At 37.4% G+C, this 26,592-nt stretch overlaps 1 protein-coding gene across 5 annotated transcripts in view; it reads left to right on the top strand.

Moving 5' to 3' along the window:
- The window catches only part of GPD2 (glycerol-3-phosphate dehydrogenase 2), a 145,599-nt gene that overhangs the window by 106,638 nt on the left and 12,369 nt on the right, over positions 1-26,592 (top strand). For all 5 annotated transcript variants that reach the window (XM_082395739.1, XM_082395740.1, XM_082395742.1 and 2 more), the window contains exons 9-16: positions 3,547-3,740; positions 13,345-13,479; positions 14,054-14,229; positions 14,808-14,939; positions 15,882-16,040; positions 24,046-24,158; positions 24,245-24,323; positions 24,520-24,618. In XM_082395739.1, coding sequence (XP_082251865.1) covers positions 3,547-3,740; positions 13,345-13,479; positions 14,054-14,229; positions 14,808-14,939; positions 15,882-16,040; positions 24,046-24,158; positions 24,245-24,323; positions 24,520-24,618 — 1,087 coding nt within the window. The remainder of the gene's footprint in view (positions 1-3,546; positions 3,741-13,344; positions 13,480-14,053; positions 14,230-14,807; positions 14,940-15,881; positions 16,041-24,045; positions 24,159-24,244; positions 24,324-24,519; positions 24,619-26,592) is intronic.

Genomic DNA, 26,592 nt, shown 5'->3' with positions numbered 1-26,592 from the left:
TGAAAGTGTTAGTCACAGCTGGGTCTATTTCAGTCTAAGATGCAGTAAGTGATCTCATTCTACTTTGGGAGAAATTAATATCTCCATTTTTAGCACCTTCAACTACAACCACTACACATCGTGTGGGAAACCTTAGAGGAGTGGTCTGGCAGCCCAGTTCCTGTTCAGGCTCTGTTTCAGATGAGTCCCTTGGTTTGGGATTACAGCCTGGGTTAAGCGTTTGGTCCCTCTTTCAGCACTGACCTTGAGCAGCTGTATCGCTGGCATCCCAGAGGAATGTTTTACTTTCCATATCAAGTCATTCTCTTGGGTGGGTTGGGGTCAGGAGATCTCAGCCTGAAATGGTTCTCTGGATTTCTCAATCTCACTCAACAATTATAACTCAAGGGTTCTACTAGGTCCTCAGAGATGAGTCAGACCTTCTGGTGCTGCCCTATAAACCAGCTGATAATAACTTAAGGCCTAGCATTTCAAGTAGAACCTGATCAGTTTGGCAATGCAACGAGTTCAGGAGCCACTGATTTATTGACTTTAGGCGGCTAAATGGAGAGTGAGGACCAGTGTATCCTGTTGGGCTATTTTCAGGGTCTCTTTATGGAATTTATTAAGCTGTTATGACCCTAACTAACATTCCACATGTGGAATTATCTTGTGCCATGGTAGCAGCTTTCTCTCTCTCTCTCTCTCTTTCTCTCATTCTGGATTGTTTTAATTTCATAAAACTCAACACACAGAAATCATTTACTTTTGAAGGCACTAAGAACATTAAGAAGGCATTAAGAGCAAATCTGGAATTTTCATCAGAGTTGTGGGTAGATGCTCTTACAAAAGCAGCAACAATACACCAAATGACTGAAATACATGAAAATAATCATCTCCTCCTTTTAGCCTACAGATGCTTTTTATTGCTGACGAAAGGTCAATTTTTTTTTTCTATAACGTGTGTGCATACTGCTAGCTCCAACACTGATTGCTAAGTAGTTAACAATAAATTGATTTCAGTTTAAATAAGGGTACTTCAGGACGGCAATGGTCTGCATGAGAAAAATGTTCATTAGATCTAATCCTAGACACACACGTAAATTAGCAGCCAGCTTTTCCTGCTGATGTCAAGTGAATTATACATATTGAGAAAAGACCTATGCCTCACCGCATTGTATATACCATCACTATAGTTGATAGTCATTTTCAAACTTTTGTGCCACCTTGCAGAATTAATCATTTGTAAGAAAACAAACTTTTCCCTAAGGGTGAGTTATGAATTAGGTAATTTAGAACCGATGAGAGGTATTTCCAAGTGGATTCTTAAATTTTTATACCATTCATTAATAGCTTTGGCTTCCCTCTGTGCTTGTTAATTTTATGTTTGACACATATGTCTTCACTTAAGCAGTTGATTCTCTACAGGGTCCAGTTATGTGTTTGTTGGTAACCATCACATTCACCCTTTAAACTGCTTTTTATTGCACTGAAAGATTTTAAAAGATTCAGGAGTTGTGCTTTTCTAACAGCATTTCATGTCTCAGTTGCTGAATATTATAATTTTATGCTGATGTTGATCAAGTTTATTGAGTTAGACACATAATATGATATCTGGTCCATAAAATGATGATATATAAAATATACCAACATGTAATTTGTTCCTTAAATATTAGAATATGGAATTTATCCTTTTGTTTCAATATAGCACTATTTACCAAATTAAAAGTTTGAACTCATGAGTTAATTTCTAATCACAAAGTGACTTATTTAATCTAAGGGCATATCAACCCAGGATCAAATTAGGTGCTTACAAAACATATTTTAACTAGTTTCTTTTAAGATCTTTAGAGAGTTTTATGGCAAATACAAAGAAAAAAATATAGGCATACAGAGACCAAAAATACTCCATATTTGTAGTTTTCAATGTATTTTTAAAAAGTAAAATTATTTCCTGTAAGTAACCCTGAGTGAAGATGAGATCTTAGCTGAAGATTTAAATGATTGACACACTTCTGTGGTGCTTTTTGCATGTGCTAAATAGAATAACTGAGGCCTGCTCTCTCCTGTGTCTCATGTAGGCTGCAGATAGTGATTTCTTTCTGCAAGGCTGTGTGGACATGGCAGGCATTTCATGGGGCTGATGGGTCTTTGCAAAGAAATATTAGTACTCCTTATGGTTTAAATGAAGAAGATATATTAGCTAAGCTGACTGTAGGTTTCTTTTTCATAAAAAAGCCATTTTTGTTTTGCTTTTAAACAGTATTTAGACTCTCATCCTTACACATTTGAATCTGAGTTTCATATTTTTTTTTAATTTTAAGGGAATGATAAGCATAAATAGTTGACCGTATGCCCTTTAAAATATGTGGGTTTAAGAGGGATTTCTTGAAACCAAATAGAATTATATTTCCTATTCAAGAAATGTTATTAATAGAAGCTAAAAATATATTCACAGAAAATACCTTTAACATTGGCTCCTTATGAGAGTTCAGTCAAATTGAAACAGCTGTCTGAAGATCAGTAGTGTTCAACTGTTTAAAAGGGACACTTGCAGATTCCTTCCAGTGCTTTAGCAGGACCTCCACAATTTTAGAATGGTTCATGGATACATTAAAACAAGAGTTTCTAATGATTTAATAATAGAGCTGAACAGATTTTGTTAACGTTTATTTACACTTGCCTGTTCTTTCAAGTGTGTTTCACAATTTGGTTTTAGAATACTAAGTAGGTATTAGAAAAATTCTTGATTAACATTTTTGAAGGTTTTACATAGTCTGTCAGAAGAGGCGTCCTTGAACCTTGATTTAGCAGCATAATACACCAGCATCTTCTGCCTATTTAAAGATTTTCATTGCTAAGATATTACTCTCCTTTTTGACCTTATATCCCAGTACACTGTTATTTAGGTAGTAGTAGAAAACTGAGCCCTTTTCTCATGGATGCGCTTCTTGAGATTTCTGTAAAATTGAAATAAATTAAGAAATCTCATATTTGGTGAAGTGGTACAAGCTTATTCAGGCACAACGGAGTAAAGAACTTTTTGATTACATTTTAGTTTCTAGAAAGTTAGACCCTTCACTTTTCTCATGTACTTCTGAGACCTTAAACTGAAAGACGTGCCAGATGTCAAATGTCCCAGGAAAATACTTTTCATAGACTTGAAAAAAGGTTGAAGAGCTATCCTTCATTGACCATCATGAAAGAAATTATAGACATTTATCCTGCTGACATTATCTGATGTGAATGGTCCAAGGGATATAAAAACCCAAACAACTGGAAATTGAAGTCCACTTACTTAATTTACCTTGCATTACTGAGTGGGGAGGCCTGAGTTCTGCTGTGGAATATTATTATTATTATCACACTTGCCCCATTCCTTTTGTGTTACCAGAATTATTTTTTCTTTTAGGAATTTCTAGATTAGGGTAGTGGCAATAAAAGTAACAGTTCATGTGTTTCTTGTTTGTTTATATGAGAATTAGTGAATAAAATAGTTTTTAGAATGCAGATTAAGAGCAAACTTCGGCTAATTTCAGAAATATATGACCCTTCTTTTTATCCCAGCCCAGAGAGCATGGGACTTCTTGACCCAGCGACCAGTGATGGGCGAGTTATTTTCTTCTTACCCTGGCAAAAGATGACTATCGCTGGCACTACCGACACTCCAACTGATGTCACACACCATCCTATTCCTTCCGAAGAAGACATCAACTTCATTTTGAATGAAGTGCGTAACTACTTGAGTTGTGACGTTGAAGGTAACTTATGAAGTTTATCCTCCCACTTTTATATCTCCCAAACCATTCCAGCTCTCACTGGGTAACTGCCATGTGTCCAGTCTGACTCATCTTCACACCTGGCCGCCTCTAACTCTTATGTGCTGACCACTTCTTCTAGAAGGTTTATGAGGACCACGTTGTAACACAGTAGGAAGAAGTTGCCTTTTTTCCCTCTACTTTCCACATCCACATGAAACACATACCGTCCTTTTCTGGTCCTTTCTAATGGCAAGATTGGAGTGCTATTACGGGAGCTCTAAACACCCATATGCTCTTCCAGAAAAGTATGAAATGTTTGCATCGCTATTTAATTTCTAGAGCTTGGGAAGATCTGATTTACAGATCTAGGATATCCATAGGAAATAATTAATCAGAGAAATGAGAGGATAGAGGTATGTGTTCTAAGAAATTTAGTGAGCTGTTATTATGTGGAAACTGGAGTATTGACAGTGGATTTAGCTAAGAAGAATAAGTATACTTGTTTTAATTGAAAAAGCCAAAGTTTACTTCTTTCCAGTGCTAACCTGAGCATGCTTTCTTTTAACTTGGATGTCATAGTACCTTCTTTTAACTTGGATGCCATAGCATTTTCTCCAGTGGACATAGATGGTATAATGCATTTTTTTAAAATCCGTGCTAGTTTCAGAAGTTTCCCAACATTATTTCCTATCTCAGTTAATAGCCTCATCATCCAACTAGTCACCCAGGCTAGAAATGGCATGCTTCTCTTTGCTGATCCTTCTCTTTCCACATCCACTCCAACTCCCATCAATGCTCACTCTGAAGTATCCTGTAAATCCCCTTTCACTTTCATTACTCTGGGTCACACCTGTGTCACTTTTCACTTAAAGCATTGCACTGGCCCCCTAACTTGCTTCCATATATTAGGTCTCTGTCCCCACCCAGTCTGGTCCTTCCATCAGAACTCTCTAAAACATGGTTCTGATCATCACTTCCCTGCACAAAAATATCCCTTTGATATCTCATCATTAACTTCAGGAAAAATTTTAAACTATCTCATATGGAATCTAAGGCTTTCCACGACTTGTCTTTGCAGGTTTATATTCAACTACTCCACTTATGTGCATTCAATAGTTTAATCATATTGCATTACTTACTATTTCCAAATCAGGTCATACACTTTTTTTTTTTAAATTAATTAATTTATTTTTGGCTGTGTTGGGTCTTTTTTTTTTTCTATGCGAGGGCTTTCTCTAGTTGCGGCGAGCGGGGGCCACTCTTCATCGCGGTGCACGGGCCTCTCACTATCGCGGCCTCTCTTGTTGCGGAGCACAGGCTCCAGACGCGCAGGCTCAGTAGCTGTGGCTCACGGGCTCAGCCGCCCCGCGGCATGTGGGATCTTCCCAGACCAGGGCTCGAACCCGTGTCCCCTGCATTGGCAGGCAGACTCTCAACCACTGCGCCATCAGGGAAGCCCCAGGTCATGCATTTTTAAACCTTCAAGCCTTGTTTACTTAGGTTGAAGTCTTGCTCTGGGATGTCCTTTCCCCCAACTTCTCATTTTGGCAAAATACTATTTATACTTCAGAAGCCAGCTATCTTTTGTAGTCCCCTAGCATGCTGTTCCAGTATATCACAACATTATACAATAGGTAATAGTCTAAGATATATTCTAACTTGGAGCTCCTTACGGGTAAGGATTCTTTATTCAGTTACAAAGCTTGTTATATATCTGGTATGCCACTCATGATTGTTTTAAATCAAAATGAATTAGTAATAGGTGCTTTCAGGGTTTTTGATGCTGGTAACAATTTGAAAATCTATATTAAGGTAGAAAGTTTAAGATTTTTGAAACTAGTCTTCATCTGTTTATATCAGGAATCTCCTATAGTGTTGCCTTCAATGGAGGACATGCAAAGACACAATTTTTGTCTTAAGGTGACTCACTAGCATATATGAGTCCTTTTTCCCTAAAGAATTTTTTTCATTATGTGATCACACATTTACAAACAAACAAACTGCTTTAAAAAATGGTTTAGGGGATTCTCCTAGTTTAATTGATTGATCCATATTGTATAGTTTTAGTTTCTTCTAATTTCAAATAATGGATGTAATTTCATTTTGAGTAGATTCTCTTTGGATAGCTATAATAATAGTATAAATGTATTAAATGCACGTAATTGAAATCTGTGTGGCTAAATTTATACTCTTTCACACACACACACAACACTCATAGTTGTTTAAGAAATAGTCATGCCCTGTTTAATATCCATACTTAAGTACTCAAAATGCATTTCAATTTCAGCTTTTTTTTCATTTTTTGCAAAGTAGGAGGAGCTTCATCTGGGTATGATTGTATTTTAATGTATTGATTATTGTTAATCCTGCTTCATTTCACATTTACCTGGGTATGATATTTGTTAAAAGTAGGTTTATACTGGGCCATAAGAACAGGAAGTTTAGATGGTTAGGGCAAGAAATCAAATTAATTCAAGAGCAGAGAGCTATAGTTGACAGTTTCCAAATTCTTAAATTTCAAATGCACTAACGAGAAATCTAACTGCTTATACGGGGTGTGCTGGGAACAGGTGTAGGTTCCAAAAGGCTTTTGTGTCCATATCGTGGGTGGAGATTTCCATCAGTGAAATGAGCCTTGGACTGGAGCAGAGACTGAGCCTGTATCCATCACTTTTATTCTGCTTATTAATAGGTAGGAGACTTGGTAATACCTGCTGGAACCTGCTTGGTCTACAGAGGTCTTTTCGGTTAACATACCTTTTGGTAGTCAGGTTAATTGGTGAAACTAACAAAGAGTTTTTGTCAGTTTTGATTTTTGGTAAAAGCGGATTGAAATTAATATGTGAACACTGTAAATCAGGCTTTTCCTCTGGTGCTCTCGGGACTCTTGAGATTACAAATTCTCCAGGTAGCAAATATCCAGGGTAAAAGCAGAAGTGACAGCTCTTTCATGTACTTCATTTATTTCCCGGTGCTCACCCTCTATCACACCTTTCTTACTTATCAACTTATCCTTTTAAAAGCAATGAATCAGCAATGATTCTTTATGGTTTCTTTTCATTCTTATTTCTACTGGACTGAAGGCCTCAGAGTATATGAGGAATTACCCTCCGTCTTGGTAGAGTGCTAGTTAGCTAGAGTATGTCTATATCTAAAGTAAAGACATTCAAATTTGTATTTTTTCCAAGGAATTTTGGTGAAACCCAATACTCTCTTCTATACTGATGAAATGTGAAAGAGAAACTCAGCTTCAGGCACCATTCAGTTTTTTTGACTACATGCTGTTGCTACACATAGTTTAATCTCTCCATTTGTCTGCAGTGGGTTATGCATGCTTTATTTTTTAAAGCTCTACCGTTATTGAGCACTTTTTATGCTACACACTCTGCTAAGCATATTGCTTACATTATCTCTGATTCCTCGTAACAACCTTGTTAGTTTTATTTTGTAATTCCCATTTTATAGATGAAGAAACTGAGGCCCAGTGACTTTGTTTCCTTCCCATAGCTCATTCATGTTGGAGCCATGATATTGAATGCAAGTCAGTCTAGCTCTAATACTTGTGCTTCTAAATATTATGCAGTATTCCAATTGGTAGTCCTGGGTTTGTCTCATGATGTGATATTATATCCACTAGGGAGTGGATTAAGCCTCTCAGTTCATTTCATGGAAGCTGCCAGACAACTTCAAAATGATAGTGACCTTTGCTCTCGACTGGCCTTATTTGGATTTGAATGTTAAAGTAGAGGAGGTTTCATTTCTCATAACCAATCCCTTGGGCCAAGCAGTCTTCTCTACAGATTTAAAAAATAAAAAATTTGTGTAGATCCTAGAGGAAATACTTTTGAAATGGTTTGTATTCACCAGGGTTGAACTAATCATTTTAAAAGGATTTATTAAGTGGATGAATAAGTAAAATTCTGACAACAGTTTCTGAGCCTCCCCAAATGGCTATATCCTTGAGAAAAAAAAAGTGTCAAATCTTAACACTCCATGCTGCTCACAGCAGCTGCCACACTTCTGCAAAATGCATCGGAACAATTCTGAAAAGCATTTTGCCTGTTGGGAATAAGACCATGTCTTCTTTTACGATTTAGAAAGCTTTCCATTCACAGACTGAATTTTCTAGATTACTTGTTTGTTCTTTCCTGAAACGGGTAATTGATAGTTGTGCAGTGTGTATTGGGTTAGGAAGAAAAATGATCTTTTGAAAAATGTATCATTAAGTCCGCTGTGTAGAGGTTAATCAGAAGGACGCAGTGGCGAAACTAAGCTGTGACTTAAAGGGATTGAGGAAGGCAGAAGATTTGCAGAGTGCTTTATCCATGTAGTTTTTCTGGAGTGCTTCTCTAAGCAGCTTCTCTAGTTGTACACAGGTTTTCACATATGCAATTAGTAGTGTTTATAGATTGCCTGTTATTCAATTAACAACGGAGCTGGCCATATCAACTCACTGCAGACCTGCCTTTTCACTGCCAGAGATTGTACCAGGGTTATCAACTTACACAGGCTTGGATGTCTTCCAGCTGTTTAATTATAGTGTCACGCGCTTTGCTTTTTCTAGTTTCATTAGTTTATAAATGTAATATGGTATCTTATTTCTGTGATTAACACTTCATTTCTGCAGGTTAAACATGCTGGTAGAGAAGGCATTGATTTCTGACACTGTTTCCCCTGTGTTCACTTAGATATTTTCACATGCTTTTCATTGATTTTTTGAAAGTGGCAAACATGAGAAAGAGCACCCCAAAATGTATGGCTAAATAACTGATGTGAAGCAAAAGCGCACATTTAGCTCTTAATTGTTACTTCCTGTGGGCTCCATTTTCTATTAACTTTTTTTTTTTTTTTTTTAATTTATTTTTGGCTGTGTTGGGTCTTCGTTTCTGTGCGAGGGCTTTCTCTAGTTGCAGCAAGCGGGGGCCACTCTTCATCGCGGTGCGCGGGCCTCTCACTATCGCGGCCTCTCTTGTTGCGGAGCACAGGCTCCAGACGCGCAGGCTCAGTAGTTGTGGCTCACGGGCCTAGTTGCTCCGCGGCATGTGGGATCTTCCCAGACCAGGGCTCGAACCCGTGTCCCCTGCATTAGCAGGCAGATTCTCAACCACTGCACCACCAGGGAAGCCCTCTATTAACTTTTGAAACCAACACTTGTCTTGCCAAGTTTTTAAGAATAAAAATATTAATTATAATTGGAAACAATTACACAGCACTTAGGCTTTTCAACCAGCTGTGAAAAATGTCTATTCAACTTTACTATTTATAGTTTATTCTTTATATATTTTATACACTAAAACCTGAATGAGTTATTTATCAGGGTTGTAATAAAAATAATTCTTAAACATGATGGTAGAAGGACTATTTTATTTCCTTACTATCCTTCTGAAAATATCGACAAATACTTTTATACATTCTGGAGTACTCATGGGTTTTCTAACATCTGGGCAGTTGGCACTTAAAAATCAAGGTGGCATGGACTTACATATACTACCAAATGTAAAATAGATAGCTAGTGGGAAGCAGCTGCATAGCACAGGGAGATCAGCTCAGTGCTCTGTGACCACCTAGAGGGGTGGGATAGGGAGGGTGGGAGGGAGACGCAAGTGGGAGGAGATATGGGGATATATGTATATGTATAAATGATTCACTTTGTTATAAAGCAGAAACTAACACACCATTGTAAAGCAATTATACTCCAATACAGATGTTAAAAAAAAAAAATCAACTGGGTGAGCCACTCTCATAAGTGGTGTTTAATGAGAATTTTTCTCAACTTTAATAGTAGTGTTGTTTCCTGTCATCTTGTTTTATTAAAGTGTTCAGTTGTTTTAAAAGAGGATATCCAATTGTTTAAATATATAGTCATTAGAAACCTAAAGTCTAGCATGTTGACTCAGAGGCCAAAATATTATTGCTTTTGATTTTGTTATGTCAGCTCTTGTTTGATATAAAAAGTTCAGAGAATGTTTTAATATGCCATTTCATATTTATTGATCACGATACATGACTCCTACTAGATACAGTATTTGAGGTACTGAGAAATACTAGAATTGACATTGCCGAAGACTTTCAACACAGTGAAGAAGAGGCAACAGTAATGCCATCTTGTTTAGCTGTCCTGACGGTATGAGGACCAGGAAAATCAAGATGAATCTTTGAGCTCTGAAGCATAAAATCCTTGAGTTGAGTTATTTTCTTCACGTGTTATACCATGGAGAGTTAAAGTAGGTGATGTTCACTGTCTACTCTTGGCTACAACCTAAATGATAGAACCGATTTCTGGGTAAGAACTTGAGGGTAGGAGTACCTAATTTAGTAAAAATATTTTCATTTCTTTGAACTGATGAGATTAGTAGGAGAGGAGGATACTTTGAAATGGTAAATATGGAACATGTTATGACAGTAAAGTATTTTGAGGTGGGGTATCTCATACTATTACAGCAGATTATATTCTCACAGTCAAATTTCACTGAAAGGATGCTCCATTGGAGACATGGGCAAGGTGGCCATGGGGGAAATACCCAGCTTGATGATCAACCAGGACAAGTCTGAGATCTACCACTTGGTGGTTTTACTCTAGAACTGCCTTATGCAATATTATAGCCTCTACATGTGCATATCGTGTGGCTATTTAAATTTAGTTAAAATGAAATAAAATTTGAAATTCAGTTTCTCAGTTGCATGGACCACATTTCAAGTGCTTAATAGCCTCATGCAGCTAGTGGCTAGTGAATCAGACAGTTTAGATACAGAACATTTCCATCACTGCAGAAAAGTCTATGGAACAGTGCTGCTCTACAGAAGCTAGAGGTATTTACAAAGACATTTAGAGAAGCAAATACTCAATTTATTAGAGTCATTGAATTTGTATTTTTTGTTTTTTGTTATTATAAAATAAATAATGTATTATCATGTAAAAGAAGATCTCCAGATACAAGAAGCCTCAAGAGGTGATTAATTTAGTGATTGAGCAATGTCTTTAGCGAAGGGCCCTTATTTCTCTTCACTCCACCCCCACCCCACCCCCACCCCCCCGCCCAGGTAGGCTTCATGCTATGGTTGTTTCCCCCATGGTTACAATATGGCTGCAGCAGTTCCTGGCAATTTTGGAAGGTTCTCTATGCTATCTGTCCACTGCTTTTGAATCTCTTTCTAAAGAGAATTTTAATTAGAGTTTGTTTAACAGCGCACAAGGTTTCCACTGTGTGTGAATAAGTAATAAAGAGAGAAACCTGTTAGTTTAGTTTGTTGCTGTCTTTTCTGCAAGAGGTTAGAATTCACGTTTCATGTGTTTAGCTATGCTGTGCCCTGTGGGCCTAGGTTATACCCATAGCCCTGACTGGTCATTACTTAATTTGGATGGTAGAGAGGTGAAAAGTGCTTTTATTCTTCAGCAGCAAATGGCATTTGAATAATCCATAAAAATCATTAAATCGCAAGGTTGGGAGAAAACTGATAGATGATAGTTCACCTGATCCAACCACACTTTAGTCTAATAACATAAAAATGCTGCAGGTTATAAAGCCTGATTCATACTTGAAATATGATTTAAAATTTGATTATCCTTAAATGAATCTTTTTCAATAAATATAATCCCAACATTCATCTGATATAATTCGCAGGCTAAAAAGCTGAATGCTAAGATATCAAGCAAAATAAATTAAGGTTCCTGACACGTTATGAACTCTTCCTGTTAGTGTTTTCTTTTCTTTTTTTGAGCATCAATTTCAAAAGTAAGGATTAAAAATGGTATCAGTATATATAATGTTTTATTTAATCTTCCTCCATGAATGAAAAACTCAAGTGTTTTAGTTTGGTCTTTTCGTTTCAGACAATACAGTTTCATAGATGTATTTTTCTGCCTGTTATACCAGAAAAGGTAAAGCATTTGCCACAAAGATTATTTGCATGTGCTTTAAATTTAGAAAGTCTAGTTTTCCACAGAATAATTTTAAGATCAGTCAGAAGCCTCTAAGAACTGCAACCAAATTCCTGATCAGCGTGGCTACCTAAGGAATTTCAGAGACACACTCTGCAGACTTTGCAGTGACCACAATGACGTTCTAAGTGGTTGGCTAAGTTTTATTTTTGACTCTGAGGGCAATTTGAACTCTAATGGAAAATAGTGGTAATTTCCTAGTTAAGCTTTTTGTAAAGATTAAAATATTGCATGATTTATGTTGAGGTTTTACAAGACTTTTGTGGAATTGTGTGGAGCAAGAATTAACCCCCATTCCATGGAGGCCATCAGAATTAAACATACTGAAGAGGATGCACCCTTCAAAGGGGCAGATCTAGGGATGGAATCCCTACATTGAGTTACCAGTTAACAAGACTGCAAGCCTTAGGCTTTCCTCACCAGTTTATGAGGTTTACTCTCCCTTTGTTTCAGATTCAGTGTTGGGATATGGGTTTGATTAAACACCCCCATAGAGGTGTATGGGTACCTCTTCTTTCGGATTATAGTCATGTTTAGAGTGTGGCCCTTAAGGAGCTAAGCTAAAATATGTCAGATTACCTTAGTTGAAGTTGTCTTTACCAGAAATCTTTTTTTCATTTGAGATCAAGATGGAGAGATTGTCATGCAGTATTACTTGTTTTTAGGATCTTTGCCCTGTACTTTTTATTTTTTTTCTTTTCTTTTTTTTTGACTAGTCCAATATACCAGTCACATCAAAGAATCTTTGTGACTCTTTACACAAGATTTTGCTAGATATATATTTAAGTACTTTTCAGAGTCTGCTGTGTCTAAATATATAGGAGGTTCACTGTACAAGAACACAGGACCAAGCGGTGAGTGGGATCTGAAATCCTGACTGCCCTCTGCTCCTAGTAAGTATCTTTGTCTTCCCTGAGAAGAGATAGCAAGATGTACTCTAGGGGGAAGTGTAACAAGTCATGTCTTTTGGTTTATTTTTATTTTGTTTCTGCTTTGTTGTTGTTCTTTGTAACTACTACAGATTGTCCCAGCTGAGGGTTGCTAACATTTGTTTCTTTTGTTTCCTCTTTGGGACCCATGTCAGTGATTTTCCAGTTCTTTACTTTTTTTTTTTTTTTTAATTTATTTATTTTATTTTTGGCTGTGTAGGGTCTTCGTTGCTGCGCGGGCTTTCTCTAGTTGCGGCGAGCAGGGGCTACTCTTCATTGCGGTGCGCGGGCCTCTCATTGCGGTGGCTTCTCCTGTTGCGGAGCACGGGCTCCAGGAGCACGGGCTTCAGCAGTTGTGGCTCGAGGGCTCTAGAGCACAGGCTCAGTAGTTGTGGCGCACGGGCTTAGTTGCTCCGCGGCATGTGGAATCTTCCCGGACCAGGGCTCGAACCCGTGTCTCCTGCATTGGCAGGCGGATTCTTAACCACTGCACCACGAGGGAAGCCTCAGTTCTTTACTTTTTTCGTCCAGGTTATCTTTGTAACAAAACAATTCTTTGAGTTTTTCTTGTAACTTACCCACTCATTTACTTCTTATATTTAACGATATTCCCTCCCTTTAAAAGTACATATTCATGTGTTCCTTTTACTGAACTCTTTTCTGCTTTCTAATCATTTTACTTTTGTTGAGACGTCTTTGAGTAATCCTCTTAACCCTTGGCATTGATCCTTCCCAGTAAGAAGAGGGGATGTCCTGGCAGCGTGGAGTGGTATTCGCCCCCTTGTTACCGATCCCAAGTCTGCAGATACACAGTCCATCTCCCGAAATCACGTCGTGGATATCAGTGAGAGCGGCCTCATCACTATAGCAGGTATGGCATATTACCTTGTTGTTTGGGTGTGCTTTATATCTAAAGCAGCTTGAGTTAAATTCTCATACCAGAATCCCTTTTTTTTTTTTTTTAATAATTCTTTATTTTATTTATTTATTTTTGGGTGTGTTGGGTCTTCGTTTCTGTGCGAGGGCTTTCTCTAGTTGCGGCAAGCGGGGGCCACTCTTCATCGCGGTGCGCAGGCCTCTCACTATCGCGGCCTCTCCTGTTGCAGAGCACAGGCTCCAGACGCGCAGGCTCAGTAGTTGTGGCTCACGGGCCTAGTTGCTCTGCGGCATGTGGGATCTTCCCAGACTAGGACTCGAACCTATGTGCCCTGCATTGGCAGGCAGATTCTCAACCACTGCGCCACCAGGGAAGCCCCAGAATCCCTTTTAATGCTAATGAACAGGGACTTTTTTTTTTTATGATTCTGAGTAAAATCTTATGCATTGCTTCGCCACATTTGTTATAAACAACAGGTGAATTTTGTTATTAATAAGTTGATAAATGGTTAATTATAAGAAAAACAAGGGGTGGTAACCTAACGAATTATTTATCAATGTATTTGTAGGTGGAAAGTGGACAACCTATCGATCTATGGCAGAAGATACCGTAAATGCTGCAGTCAAGACCCACAATTTGAAGGCAGGACCAAGTAAAACAGTTGGGCTTTTCCTTCAAGGGGGCAAAGATTGGAGCCCTACACTCTACATCAGGCTTGTCCAGGATTATGGACTTGAAAGTGAGGTGGGCATGCATTGCCACATCATCTTACTCTTGACCTAATCTCACTATTGCCAGTAACAGAATCGGCAACCATATGGCCTCCATGATTTCGAGTTTCCTGTTGCTGGGTTTGTTTCTGTCTCTGTACCGTGGGCGTGAACTAATGGGAAAAAGCACTTTTTAGATGCTTTAGTCACCTAAAAAGCAATGCATGTTTTGGTTTCTGTTTTAGAATCTGGAGTTTGTTTGGCTTGTTCCTAGCAGACAGGACCTCCCAAATTCTTTCTGTCTCGAGCATAAGGAAGGCTGTTCTTCAGATGTGATATCTGGAGCAGAATGAAGCTGAAGCTTCATCAGTCACTGATACAGTAATACATGTGTAGTAGTGTTAGTGCTGGCCTAAGCATTCGGAGCCGAAGTATTTTCCTCCCACGAAATCAAAATCTAACACTCTCCTAGGATTTTTAGTTACAGGCTGTAAAAAAAAAAAAAAAAAAAAAAAAAAAAAACTGACAAGATAAGCATGTACATTGTTTTGCTTTGTACCTAGAAGCTATTGATATTCAGAGGACCTGCCTGATGCAGTTTTCTTTCCTTAGGTGGCCCAGCATCTTGCTGCCACCTATGGTGACAAGGCTTTTGAGGTGGCCAAAATGGCAAGTGTGACGGGAAAGCGGTGGCCCATTGTTGGGGTGCGACTTGTGTCAGAATTTCCATACATTGAAGCAGAGGTACGTGAATGGCCATATGGGAATTTCCTGTCTGCCAGGGGATACCTTTCATCTGTTCACTTTTCATCCTTTTTAGAAATAATACATAGCTCAGTTTTAATGCTCATACATCAGTTAAAACCTGGAGAAAAATGTCTGCCCAGCACAGTTCCTTTCATTTACAAAATTTTAATTTCAACTCTGAAGTGATATTGATAGTGGTAACAATAATAATAGAAAATATGGATTTCTTTCTCCTCCATGGAGCTATCTCAAATCTTACTGATTCACAGTTGTTTGCCCCTTTTGAGAACTTGTAGCTCCTCAAGTTTGTACCACTCATGCACTGCCTGATGCCGTATCTTGACTTGACACTTTATATTCATCTATAATTCACTACACTTTAAAAACATAGGTGTCCAGTAAGCATTTTGTTGTTGATTGAAGGCAAGACTTCTGTCATCTGATTACTCTCAGACAGAAAACTTTGGATAGCCAAAAGAGATGAGACCATAACTTTTTTTGTTTAACATCTTTATTGGACTATAATTGCTTTACAGTGTTGTGTTAGTTTCGGCTGTATAACAAAGTGAATCAGCTACATGCATACGTATATCCCCATATCCCTTGCCTACTCAGCTATGTAAATTAACATCCATGTCATGTACGAACAACGAGGTGATTACTGTGGATGGTAAATGAAAAGTGATGCAATTTACATGTTTGCACCAGGTTCTATTCAAGGAGGAGGCATTAACTCTTATCCAAATTGTCCCAATTTCCAAATCTCCTTCGGCAGGCAGATGGGGAACTTGTATGATGTCACTATGTTTCATGCCTGCTAAAGAACCAGAGTATGTAAAGAAAAAGGTCACTTTTCCTAAGCATGTATTTTAAGTGAAGCTTTATTCCCCCTTTTTAAAAAAGGCCTAAATTAATAATTTTACTTTAATTCAAACTCAGGTGAAATATGGGATTAAGGAGTATGCCTGCACCGCAGTGGATATGATTTCACGTCGTACTCGCCTGGCCTTTCTAAATGTCCAGGCAGCAGAGGAGGCCCTACCCAGGATCGTTGAACTGATGGGCAGAGAACTGAGCTGGGGTGATTCTAAAAAAAAGGTATTGTATAGAAGTCTTTAAAACCAGTTTCCATTATAAACATGCAATGTCTTAATCTGTTAGTAGAGGCTAGCATAGTTTTTGATGGTGACTTTAGATTGCCTGCCAGTTTCTGTGTGTATGTGTTTAATATTGCTAGGCCTTAGAAAACTGGAAAGATATTCTTGTAAAAAATATCTTATTTTAACAAATTCTTGTAACAAATATCCTTATAACCAAATATTCTCCCTGGTTGTTTTTGGAAAATCCCTTATAGAAAAATGTTCTCAAATTTGTGGTCGTTAATTCCTGAAAAAGTAATATAATAACAATTGGGGGTAGAACCTTTTCTGGTTTTCATTGAAAACATTCTTAGAATGTATTCTACAGTGAAATTCACACTCCTGCAAGGTTGCCTTTGGTAGGAAATTGTGGTTTTATGGCCTGACCTCCAAATGCTTATTGATTTGTGTCATTTGAAATTTTATATTTATATCCAAATTAAAAAAAGAAAGCCAGCGATACTCAGATGCCCACATATACAGCCCTGGGCTTCTTGTAATAAACAGAAGACCGTCATGGTTTTTAATTAAACCAAACTATTGTGATGCGCAGAGGCATTTTCATGTATTTATTCAGAAAATACTCTGTGTTCATTGGTTTAGTTCCTGCCCCCGCCCCAAGTCTTTCTTGAACCCATTCCATGTAGGCTCTTTCGTGGCCACTTTGCTCTAGTGGCTCTGGTCACACTCCCCAGGCACCTTCATGTTGCTCAATGTGCTTGTCAGCTCTCGTCATCCTTTTACTCAACCAGTTAGTGGCCTTGACACAGTTGATTCCTCCCTCCTTCCTGAACACCACCTGTCTTAGTCTACTCAAGCTGCTGTAACAGGATACCACAGGCTGGGTGGCTTAAATAACAGACATTTATTTCTTACAGTTCTGGAGGCTGGAAATCTGAGATCAGAGTGCCAGGGTGAGATGGTTGGGTTCTGGCGAGAGCCTTCCTCCTGGCTTTGAAACAGATGCCTTCTCGGGGAGACAGAGAGAGAGAGAGCGCTCTTGCTGAGGGTGCTAATCCCAATGAGGTTTATCTAAAGCTAGTTACCTCCCCAAAGCCCCACCTCCGAATCCCATCACATTGGAGGTTAGGCTGTCAACATATGAATTTAGGGGGATACAATTCAGTCCACAGCACCATCTCTCTCAGATCTCCTCCTGCCTTCCTCAAACTACTGCTATTACTGACCTCTACATGTCGTAAATACCTATTCCACTCTTTGGTTGCTTGGGCCTAAATCTTATTTTCATACTTGATCTAAGCCCATCAGCAAACCTTATCATACTCGTCTTCAAATAATGGCTTGAGTTCAACCCTTTCTTAACTGCTGTCACCCTGATTCAGGCTATCAGCATCTCTTACATGGATTATTATAACAGGAGCCCTCTGTAATCTGGCCACCACCTTTCTGATCCCCTTCATTTTTCTTCCCATTTATTCACTCTCTCCAACCCACAGGTTGAGTTGCTTTTCTTTATTCAAGCCCTACTGATCCCTCTCCCTGGAATGCTCTTCCCTAGCTGTCCTCATGGCCTATCCCTCACTTCCTCCTGGTCTCCACTCCAGGGAGGTCTCTCTTCACTGGACTGGATAAAAGAGTAGACCCCAATCCGAATGGCATCTTCTACTCCTTCCTTTATTTTTCTCTTTAGCATCAATTCTCATTTGACATACCATGCATTTAGTTTATTTACTGTCAGCCTCACCTCCCGGAAGTAAGCTTCCCAAAGGAAGGGATGGGATCTGTTTTGTTTCTGTACCCTCAGTGCCTGGCATATAAAAGGCCCTAAATAATGTGTATTGAACGAGCGACTGAACATTATTGAGCATGTATGTCACGTGCTGAAGGTGTAAGGAAGAACCGGGCATAGGTCTTGTCCTTACAGCGTTTTCAATGTGGTGGAGATTCCTGAAGATGGTTACATATTTGTCACCTGGGAATGGTAGGGAAAAAGGCAGATTTCAAGGCTTGACTATCAGAGTCTTCAGGGGTGAAACCATGGCCCTACATTTAACATTTTCTCCTCCAGTAATTTTAATGCCATGCATGTAGTGTACTGCTGGTAGAAATCACTGTTTGAAAAGAGTTCCTTAATCCTATCACAACGCTGTCAGACATAACCTTTACCCTCATTTTATAGTTGAGGAAACAGGCTTAGGGAGAAATTCCCCATGAGAGTTCATACAACTAGTAGGTTGTGGAACTGGGATTGAAACCAGCTGTTCTGATCCCAGAGCATACCCTTTTCCCACCCCACCCTGTCGCCTCTGCATTGGCCGAACTGGTTTATAGCTCTTCCTGTTTTGAGTTTTGGTTTGGCCAATTAAAGCTATAAACTGGGGAGTAGTGGTGGTGGTGGGATGAATTGGGAGACTGGGATTGACATGTATACACTAATATGTATAAAATAGGTAACTAATAAGAACCTGCTGTATAAATAAAATAAAATTCAAAAAAAATGAAATAAATAAATAAATAAATAAATAAATAAATAAATAAAGCTATATACTGAGGCAACACAAGAATGAAACTTACTCCTGTGCTACTGCCAATCATTTTTACTGTATAGAAGGACTGGCGATAATGTGTTCCTGTAAAAATTATGGTTGAAATGATCTGAAGACGCAGGAAGGTACTTTGTGCCAGGAATTCAGGCTGTAGGAGGTAAGAAGGAGGAAGAAAATTCTGTAAACTGCTTGTGTTCAGCCCTCCCGAGGAAACTAGATTTAACTTCAGTTTAGATTTTATGAGCAGATTTAGGTACTCAGAAATATTCTCCCATCCCCCTTAACAAACAAAATAACAGAAATAAAAGACCTAAAGTTATTACTCAGTATCTGAGACATAGGAGTATTAATGAGAACTGTGGACAGTCTAGAGAGAACAAAGGAGAGGGAAAAAAGAATTAAAGGTTAGAAAGCTGGACTTCTGAGAAAAGGTTAAAAGCATTGGGATTACTTAACCTGCAAAAGTGAAAGAGGAACAAGGTGATAAATAACTCTCTGTAGATGAATTGTGGTTGTTTTTACCAGTCAATACTTAATGAGTGACTTGTATACTGAGCATTATACCAAATATTTTAGGGGAATAATAAATAGCTCATAGTTTCAGGGATCTTCAAATTTAATTGAGTGGTTACAACACATTTATACCTCAGAAATGTGTGTATATTTTCCAAAATTTATAGAAAGATTTAGAGAACTGTTACTCAAGACCAAAGGCAGCCAACTTGGAAGAAATAGTTAGGGAGGAAGGCGTTGTCTAGGGGACTTGGGGACTGACAGAGGAGTTGGTGAAGACATTTAGAGAATGTGTCATTGTCAAGTTGTGTTTTACACAATTATATAAATTAGTACATAAGTATAAATACATATCAATATATAACATCAGTGAAAAGATGACTACATGGTCAAAAGAGTTTGGGAAGTTCTGAGTTAAACAAATGAAGCCATTTTCTTTAATGCAGATAATTTGGTGCCTTTAAAATGCTTAAGTGCATTGTCAGTTTCCAGAAGGCAATTTATTTGGAGACAGACCCAACTCTCACTTGTTGGAAGGGCTGGTAGAAAGGGAAACTAGTATTGCTTTAGGATGTATTTTGGGAAATGCTGCCGTATTATTTGGTAAGGTAGACTCTATAACCTTCAGACAAAACATGCATTTCATTGAGAGACTTTAAAGAGAAGGCCACTCGAGTAGATTGAGGGTGTCTCACAAAAAGAAATTATTTCAAAATTGATTCCAGCAAGGAGAATAAAGGGGAAGCAAGTGAAGAGATGGAGTGGCTATGGACAAAGCAAGCTAATAAGCACCAAATATCAAACAGATGGAAGATACGTACTCAACAATGAAAGGGTATCCAGGACTAATAAGCATGTGTATGAACAGTGTCAGGAATTGGCTGAGTGTTGGCAAAAATGCTAAAAACACCAAAAATAACTGTTAAAAATGGAAAAGAATGCAAGTAAGGCCTAACCTAGGTCGTTGCTCCAGGTGACTAGCACCAAATCCTTGACTGCTGGAGAAGGGAGAGAACCTTTCAACTCATAGTTTAATACCAATTTGTTTTTCTTTTTTTCCTTTTTGTCAAGGAGAATGATTTTCATTGTGAGAAGAGCAAAATAAATATTGGTAAGAGGAAATAGACATTCAGATAGGAGGCTGCTCTAAATGAGTTTGTATGCCAACCCAGAAATGTTATACTTTAGGGTACTCAGAGAATTTGCAGATGGGATTTATTTAACTACTGTTGAGCTTTAAAATATTATGGCAATATGGCAAATAGGAACAGCACCAGAAGACAGAAGGTAGGCAAATGTAGTACCGCATTCCAAAAAGGGAGAAGGGGAGAGGAAATATAGTTTGTAACCTATAAATTAGTGGTCTTGGCATTGGTCTTGGGCAGTTTTCTAGGTTATGGCATTTTAAGTTTGTTTTATCAGCATTTAGCAAGAAGTAGTGATCACTGGAAGGTAGTAAGAAATCATTTCAGACACATTTTCTTTTCAGAAAGGGCAACAAGTTTGTTAGATCAAAGAAATGTTATAGACATAATGTATTTGGATTCCATGAAGCATTTTATGAAGGCCCATGTGATATCTTTTAAAATTGGTGGATTTGTAACCAGTCAAATGATCACTGTCCTCAGATGAGGTCTTTGATAGCAGGTCATGAGGATTCTGTCTCTGGTCTTGACCTAGTCTACTGTGGTTCAAGTGCCTAGATTACGACATTGATGGCATGCATCTTCGGTGTACCTGTAAGGAACTGGAGGGAGAGTGAATGTTTGGTGACAACTTGAAGCAATGGGTGAGATTACATTAGGTATAATTTAATAGACATAAATGGCAAACCTTGCATTAGGTAGAAAAGCAACTCCATCCATTCATGAGAGATTTGACAAGACTTTAACAGTAGCACATGCAAAAAAGAAATATGATTTTCGTTAACTGTGAATGCACAGCAGGTAACAGTGGATCATGGCTGCCCCCAAATGCAATTACAGTCTTAGGCTGCCTAATAGAAATCATCTCTCTAGATTGATGAAGCTGACAGTTACTTCTTTCTAGGTACTTGCCAGATCTCTGCTGGAGTATTATGTTGTGTTCTGATCATTTTATTATATGACAGACTAGTTGTGGTTTGGGAGAAATTATTCAGCATGGTGATGGGATTTAAAATCATGTCTCATGCAGGAGAGTAGTTCTAGACTTAAAGAAAATTCTTAAAGAGGAAAGCTCTACCCTTAGATATTTGTTGTGGTGTGATACAGGAAAAAAAAACTTAGACTTTATAAAACATTACTGTAAGGGGAGGGGGTGGTGGTGGGATGAATTGGGAGATTGGGATTGACATATATACACTAATATGTATAAAACAGATAACTAATAAGAAACTGCTGTATAAAAAATAAATAAAATAAAATTCAAATATTAAAAAAAGATGAAGAAGAAATTACAGACTGTGTATTACCCCACCATTTTGCATGTCCTTACATTGCATTTCCACATATTTATATATGTACATACTGTATCTTGAAGATAAAGCTTGGATCCTACTCTACAAAAAAAAAAAAAATATGTATATATATATATATATATATATATATGTATAACAGAGTCACTTTGCTGTACAGAAGAAATTAACACAACATTGTAAAGCAACTACACTTCAATAAAATTAAAAAAAAATAAACTCTCACTTTCCTTCCATGGAATTTCATTGAAAACAACCCCTCCCAACTTAAAAACAACCAAAAATTACTGTAAGAAAGTTGCACTAATCCCAAACAAATTGTAAGAATTGAAGAGATTGGTTTAATCTCAGCATAAATATTTTTAGCAGTTGGAGTCTTCCCTTTATGGGCTGCTTTCAGTGGAACTGAGTTACCTCCCTATTGCTAGAGCTCTTCTTTAGATGGAGACCTCATGCTTCTATTTTCGGAACGTTGTAAAGGAAATGTGGGGTTAGGGAGGTACTTTGGGTGACTTTTAGGGAAAGAAGCCCTTTCAGCTTTAAATTCCATGATTCCTTGCTTGATATGGAGTATGGATAAATTACATAGGCAATAAAGGGACATGACTCGAGGAAGAGCTTGTTCTTGGAGGGAAGTATCAGAGGTGACACTTCCAAGGAGACGAACGTTGAACCAGTTTTATAGAAAATGACTGGGCAAAATTGGTGCAATAGAAGAATAATTTTATTTATAACTATTGGATTTTCCTGTGTGAAGAGAGTAATCTGCCAGTGAAGAATGCCCTTGGTGACTTCAAAGGCAAGTTTTATGTATAACTTATATGTCATGTATATGTGTGTGTGTAATAAAATAAATATTTTCTATTATATATAATAAAATAAATATATAATAAACATATATAATAAAATAAAATTCCTAATGTTCTTACATAGCAAAATGAAAAGTTAGAAATGCTAAAAAGTTCTCTCAGCTAATATATATATTATATATATATATATTTATGTTTTAAAATATATGTGTCTCCTATAGAGAAAGGAAAGTAGGAAGGGAATAATCTCAGAAAAAAATTTATCTTCCGAAGAAAAAGGAGTGAAGGGACTTGTCACTGACATAAACAAAGAAATATAAACACATTTCCTGCAAGAGTATGTGCCATTGTTTTATTTTCCTTGTTTCATTTTTCACTGGCACTATTCTGCAGGCCAGAATCTGGGTCTACAAATTGATTTAGTCAGATCCTTTGAGGGGAAGTCTGAGAAATTTAAGACTTGTGTTCGTAAGCATTTTCTATGTTATACTGTATAACAATTTCAGAAGCTCACTGGTCTACCATAGCAAGCACTTACTTTTCAGTCATCTTACCTGAAGGCTGCATGTTAGCTGCTGTGGCTCTTCTTCATATTTCAGATTGGCTTCGGATCTCTCTGATTCATGCCCTTCTTATGGTACAGGAGCAAGAGAGGCTAAGCAAAACTGTGCAATTTTGTCTAAAGCTTTTGCTCAAAAGTGGCATATATTATATCCATTCATGTGCCACTGGCCAAAGTAAATCACATGTCCAGACTCACATCAATGGGGTTGAGAAGTATACTTATGGGGGAGAAGTGTGTGTGTGTGTGTGTGTGAGTGTGTATGAGAGGAAAGAGATATTTGTGAACAATATACAGCACAATAGAGTCATTTTGGAAGTTCTTAGTTGGGAGACTGGCGTGATGAAATCTAAGAAAGACAGTGTTCTCAGCAATAGGTAGTATCAGTTGAGGCCAAGATCATTGAAAACAGGAAGAGTAACTATTCAATAGAACAGCTTGTTTCTTCTCGTGACTCTGTAACTTCCACCCAACTACCAGCATCCTAGTGACAAAATTTTAGAATTAGTTAACCCCATGATGTCTGTCTTGGTACCGCATGCCACATTATAATCGTTGTTCAAGTCCCGGATGTCTTCTTCACTTTTAGTTGCTCTTTTGTCACCAAATCACCCATAGATTTTGCTAGTCAATACTGTGGAAGAATATTCAGCAGTAAAAAGAAACAAAATATTAAAACATGCAACAACGTGAATGAATCTCGGAATTGTCATGCTATATGAAAGTAGTCAAACACAGAAGACTACAAACTATATGAACACTTTCATATGAAATTCTAGAAAAAGCAAAACTCTGGTGACAAAATCAGATCAGTGGCCTGGGGCTAGAGGTCAGGGGAAGGAATCAATTGCAAATGGGAATAAGGAAGCTTTTTAGGGGGATAGAAATGTTCTATATCTTGATCGTGGTGGGATATACATTGAACTGCATACCCAAAATAGGTGAATTTTATTGAATAAAATTATACTTCAGTAAAACTGGACGAAATAAAAAATTGACCTGGCCGGAAAAAGGAGGATGAGCTTTCATTTTAGAAAACCAAGTGGAAAAAAAAAGGAAGAAAAAAATCAATAATTCTTTCCATAAATCTTTGAACTTTGTGTGTGTCTGTGTTTTAGGAAGAACTTGAAACAGCCAAGAAGTTTCTGTATTATGAAATGGGCTATAAATCTCGATCAGAACAGTTAACAGATCACTCTGAAATTAGCCTACTGCCTTCAGACATTGACAGGTACTTCTAATAAGTTTCTGTATCTCTCTTTTTTTTGTCTTCACTTATCTAAGTATATTTTTCCATTATTCAATGTTGTGTTCCAGGTACAAGAAGAGATTTCATAAGTTTGATGCAGACCAAAAAGGCTTTATTACCACTGTTGATGTTCAGCGTGTATTAGAGGTAATATTTTTTTTTTTTGGTTCAATATCTTTGATAGCAGAAGAATGTAAAGATTATACTAGATAATTTTTTTCTCATCTAGTGCTTTCTATAAGTAATATTTCTCTCTGAATTTTTGAAAGGCTGGTAACATTGATAAAGTGATACGCATAATTTCTAATGAAACTTCATTATTTTGTGCTTTCCTTTTACTTAGAGTATCAGTGTCCAAATGGATGAAAATACACTACATGAAATTCTGAATGAAGTAGATTTGAATAAAAACGGACAGGTTGAACTCAATGAATTTTTGCAGGTGAGTCGTGGTGAAAGGAAACAAGTGTATTTGCTTTTTATCTATTGGTCAATTTATATTCAGGAATGGATTTTGAAGTCCCCACAGTTGTCACCTCATTCTGAAAAAGAAGAAAGCTTGAAGCCAGCAAAGGTTGATATGTCTGCCCTTAAGGATAAGGCTTTACGTGGTGCATGTTCTTTTGCTTTTTATAAGACACGTTCTGTTGCGCTGGGCAATTTAGATTAAATCTAAGTTAATTATGGCTTAAAGGACTAAATCAGAAGTGTGCTTTATAAAGAGTATGCCGTGGGATAGCACCACCAGACCCTTCTTTACTTCTAATGTGGAAAGTATATTTTTAATCGAGGAAGTTTAAAGAAATCAGAGTTGTATTCATTTGAGATTCATATTCACTTGAGAACCCAACATGCAATGATTATATTCTTACATTAGAATGAACCTGAAAAGCAAAAGAAAGGAAACCTATATTCTGGGGTCAAGACCATGTAATTCAAGCATTTCTATTTCTAATTTTCCACTTACTCAAGGCTCAGTTGTTTAATCATAACCAGGAAGGAAGTAAATTTTGTTACTTTAAACTTCATACTGAATGCTACACATCATTCCTAAAAGTTCCTTAAAAGAAAGAAACTCAACAAACCCATACATTATTTGTAACTGTCCATAGGACTCTGCTCTTATGAAGAATGTATTGGTTTCCAAGCAGCCAGGTTTTTTCTGTACTGCTTCTTGGGCAGGTATTTCAAATGAATGCCAGGTCTTGCTTGCACCATGGCAATGATGAATGCTGAACATGAAATAAATTAATGCTGGGGATTTTGGTCAATGTCAGCCCTTTCTTCACTGTGTCAAGTTAAACAAACAAGATCAAGGCAAAGGAAATGGTAATTGTCTCTCTGGAGATGAGCTGCAGATAAGAGCATTGTTGAATCTAAATGCAGAAAATTTTCACAGGTTGTGTCCAGCATTACAAAAAAGAATGTTTAGTTCTTTAGCTTACTGTTTAACTAAGTGGACATTTGAAATTGAGTTTAAAACGTATGCTTGGGAATTAGAAACCATTTCATACGTTTTTTGTCTGTTTTTTTCTGTGAGAAAATTTTTTTGTCTGTCTCAGGATTTTAGAAAACTTTTCTTTAGATAAATAGTTAATGCTTTGTTTCATATATGTAGTAAATAAACAACAGCATTTAGGGTTCAAGGACCTGGGGTCTTAGAAACAATGAGTCTAATTTTATGGATATGCTATGTGGTTTGGGTGTTGAGTAATTTTCTTGAGTGCAATAGAGTTAAACACGCAGAAAATAATTTAAACCATCTGCAGGCTTTCTTGTAGAGTCTTTTTAATAATTGAGTATTTCTTGTCCAATTCTAAATGAAAGAGACTATTCATGCTTCTACTAAGTACAAATACACAGTGTAATTTTCAACTTAAAAACGCTGACAATATTTCTTATGAGATATATTCACACCCAAATACTATTTTTTTCTCGTAATATGGTTTCAAGATATATGTAATGTTTGAAGAAGACTTTGAGTTTTTAAAGGTTGGTACATCATACAATGTTTCTGGATAAAGAAAAAAAACTCCAGCTCTCTCAGTTTTGTTAGCGCTGATAAACTTTGAAAGTCTTTATGGAATCAGAGGCAAGACGATAAACAATCAATTGTTCCATCTGTAGAGGTCAGCATTCTTTGTTACACCATTCATCAGATGCAAAGTATGTTTTCAGGGTTTTATTTTATTTTTCATAAAATATTTTCCTTCTCTGAAGATTAAGAGCCCGTGTTTATCCCATTAAACACCATTTTGAATATAGACTTTTAAAAATAATCCTCATGGAAGGATCTCTATAGATACTGTATGGTTACATGACTTTATTTTTAGGTTTGGGCTCTAATGACACTTCTGCATGTAGAAGTCCATCTCTAATAAGCAATAGCTTGTGAAACAGCTTTTAATAAGGTCAT

Source organism: Balaenoptera borealis, assembly GCF_965194805.1.
Source record: "Balaenoptera borealis genome assembly, chromosome: 6".
In the NCBI taxonomy this organism is placed as follows: domain Eukaryota; kingdom Metazoa; phylum Chordata; class Mammalia; order Artiodactyla; family Balaenopteridae; genus Balaenoptera; species Balaenoptera borealis.
Note: the sequence above shows the minus strand (reverse complement) of the source record. Positions and strands in the feature narration are given on the sequence as shown.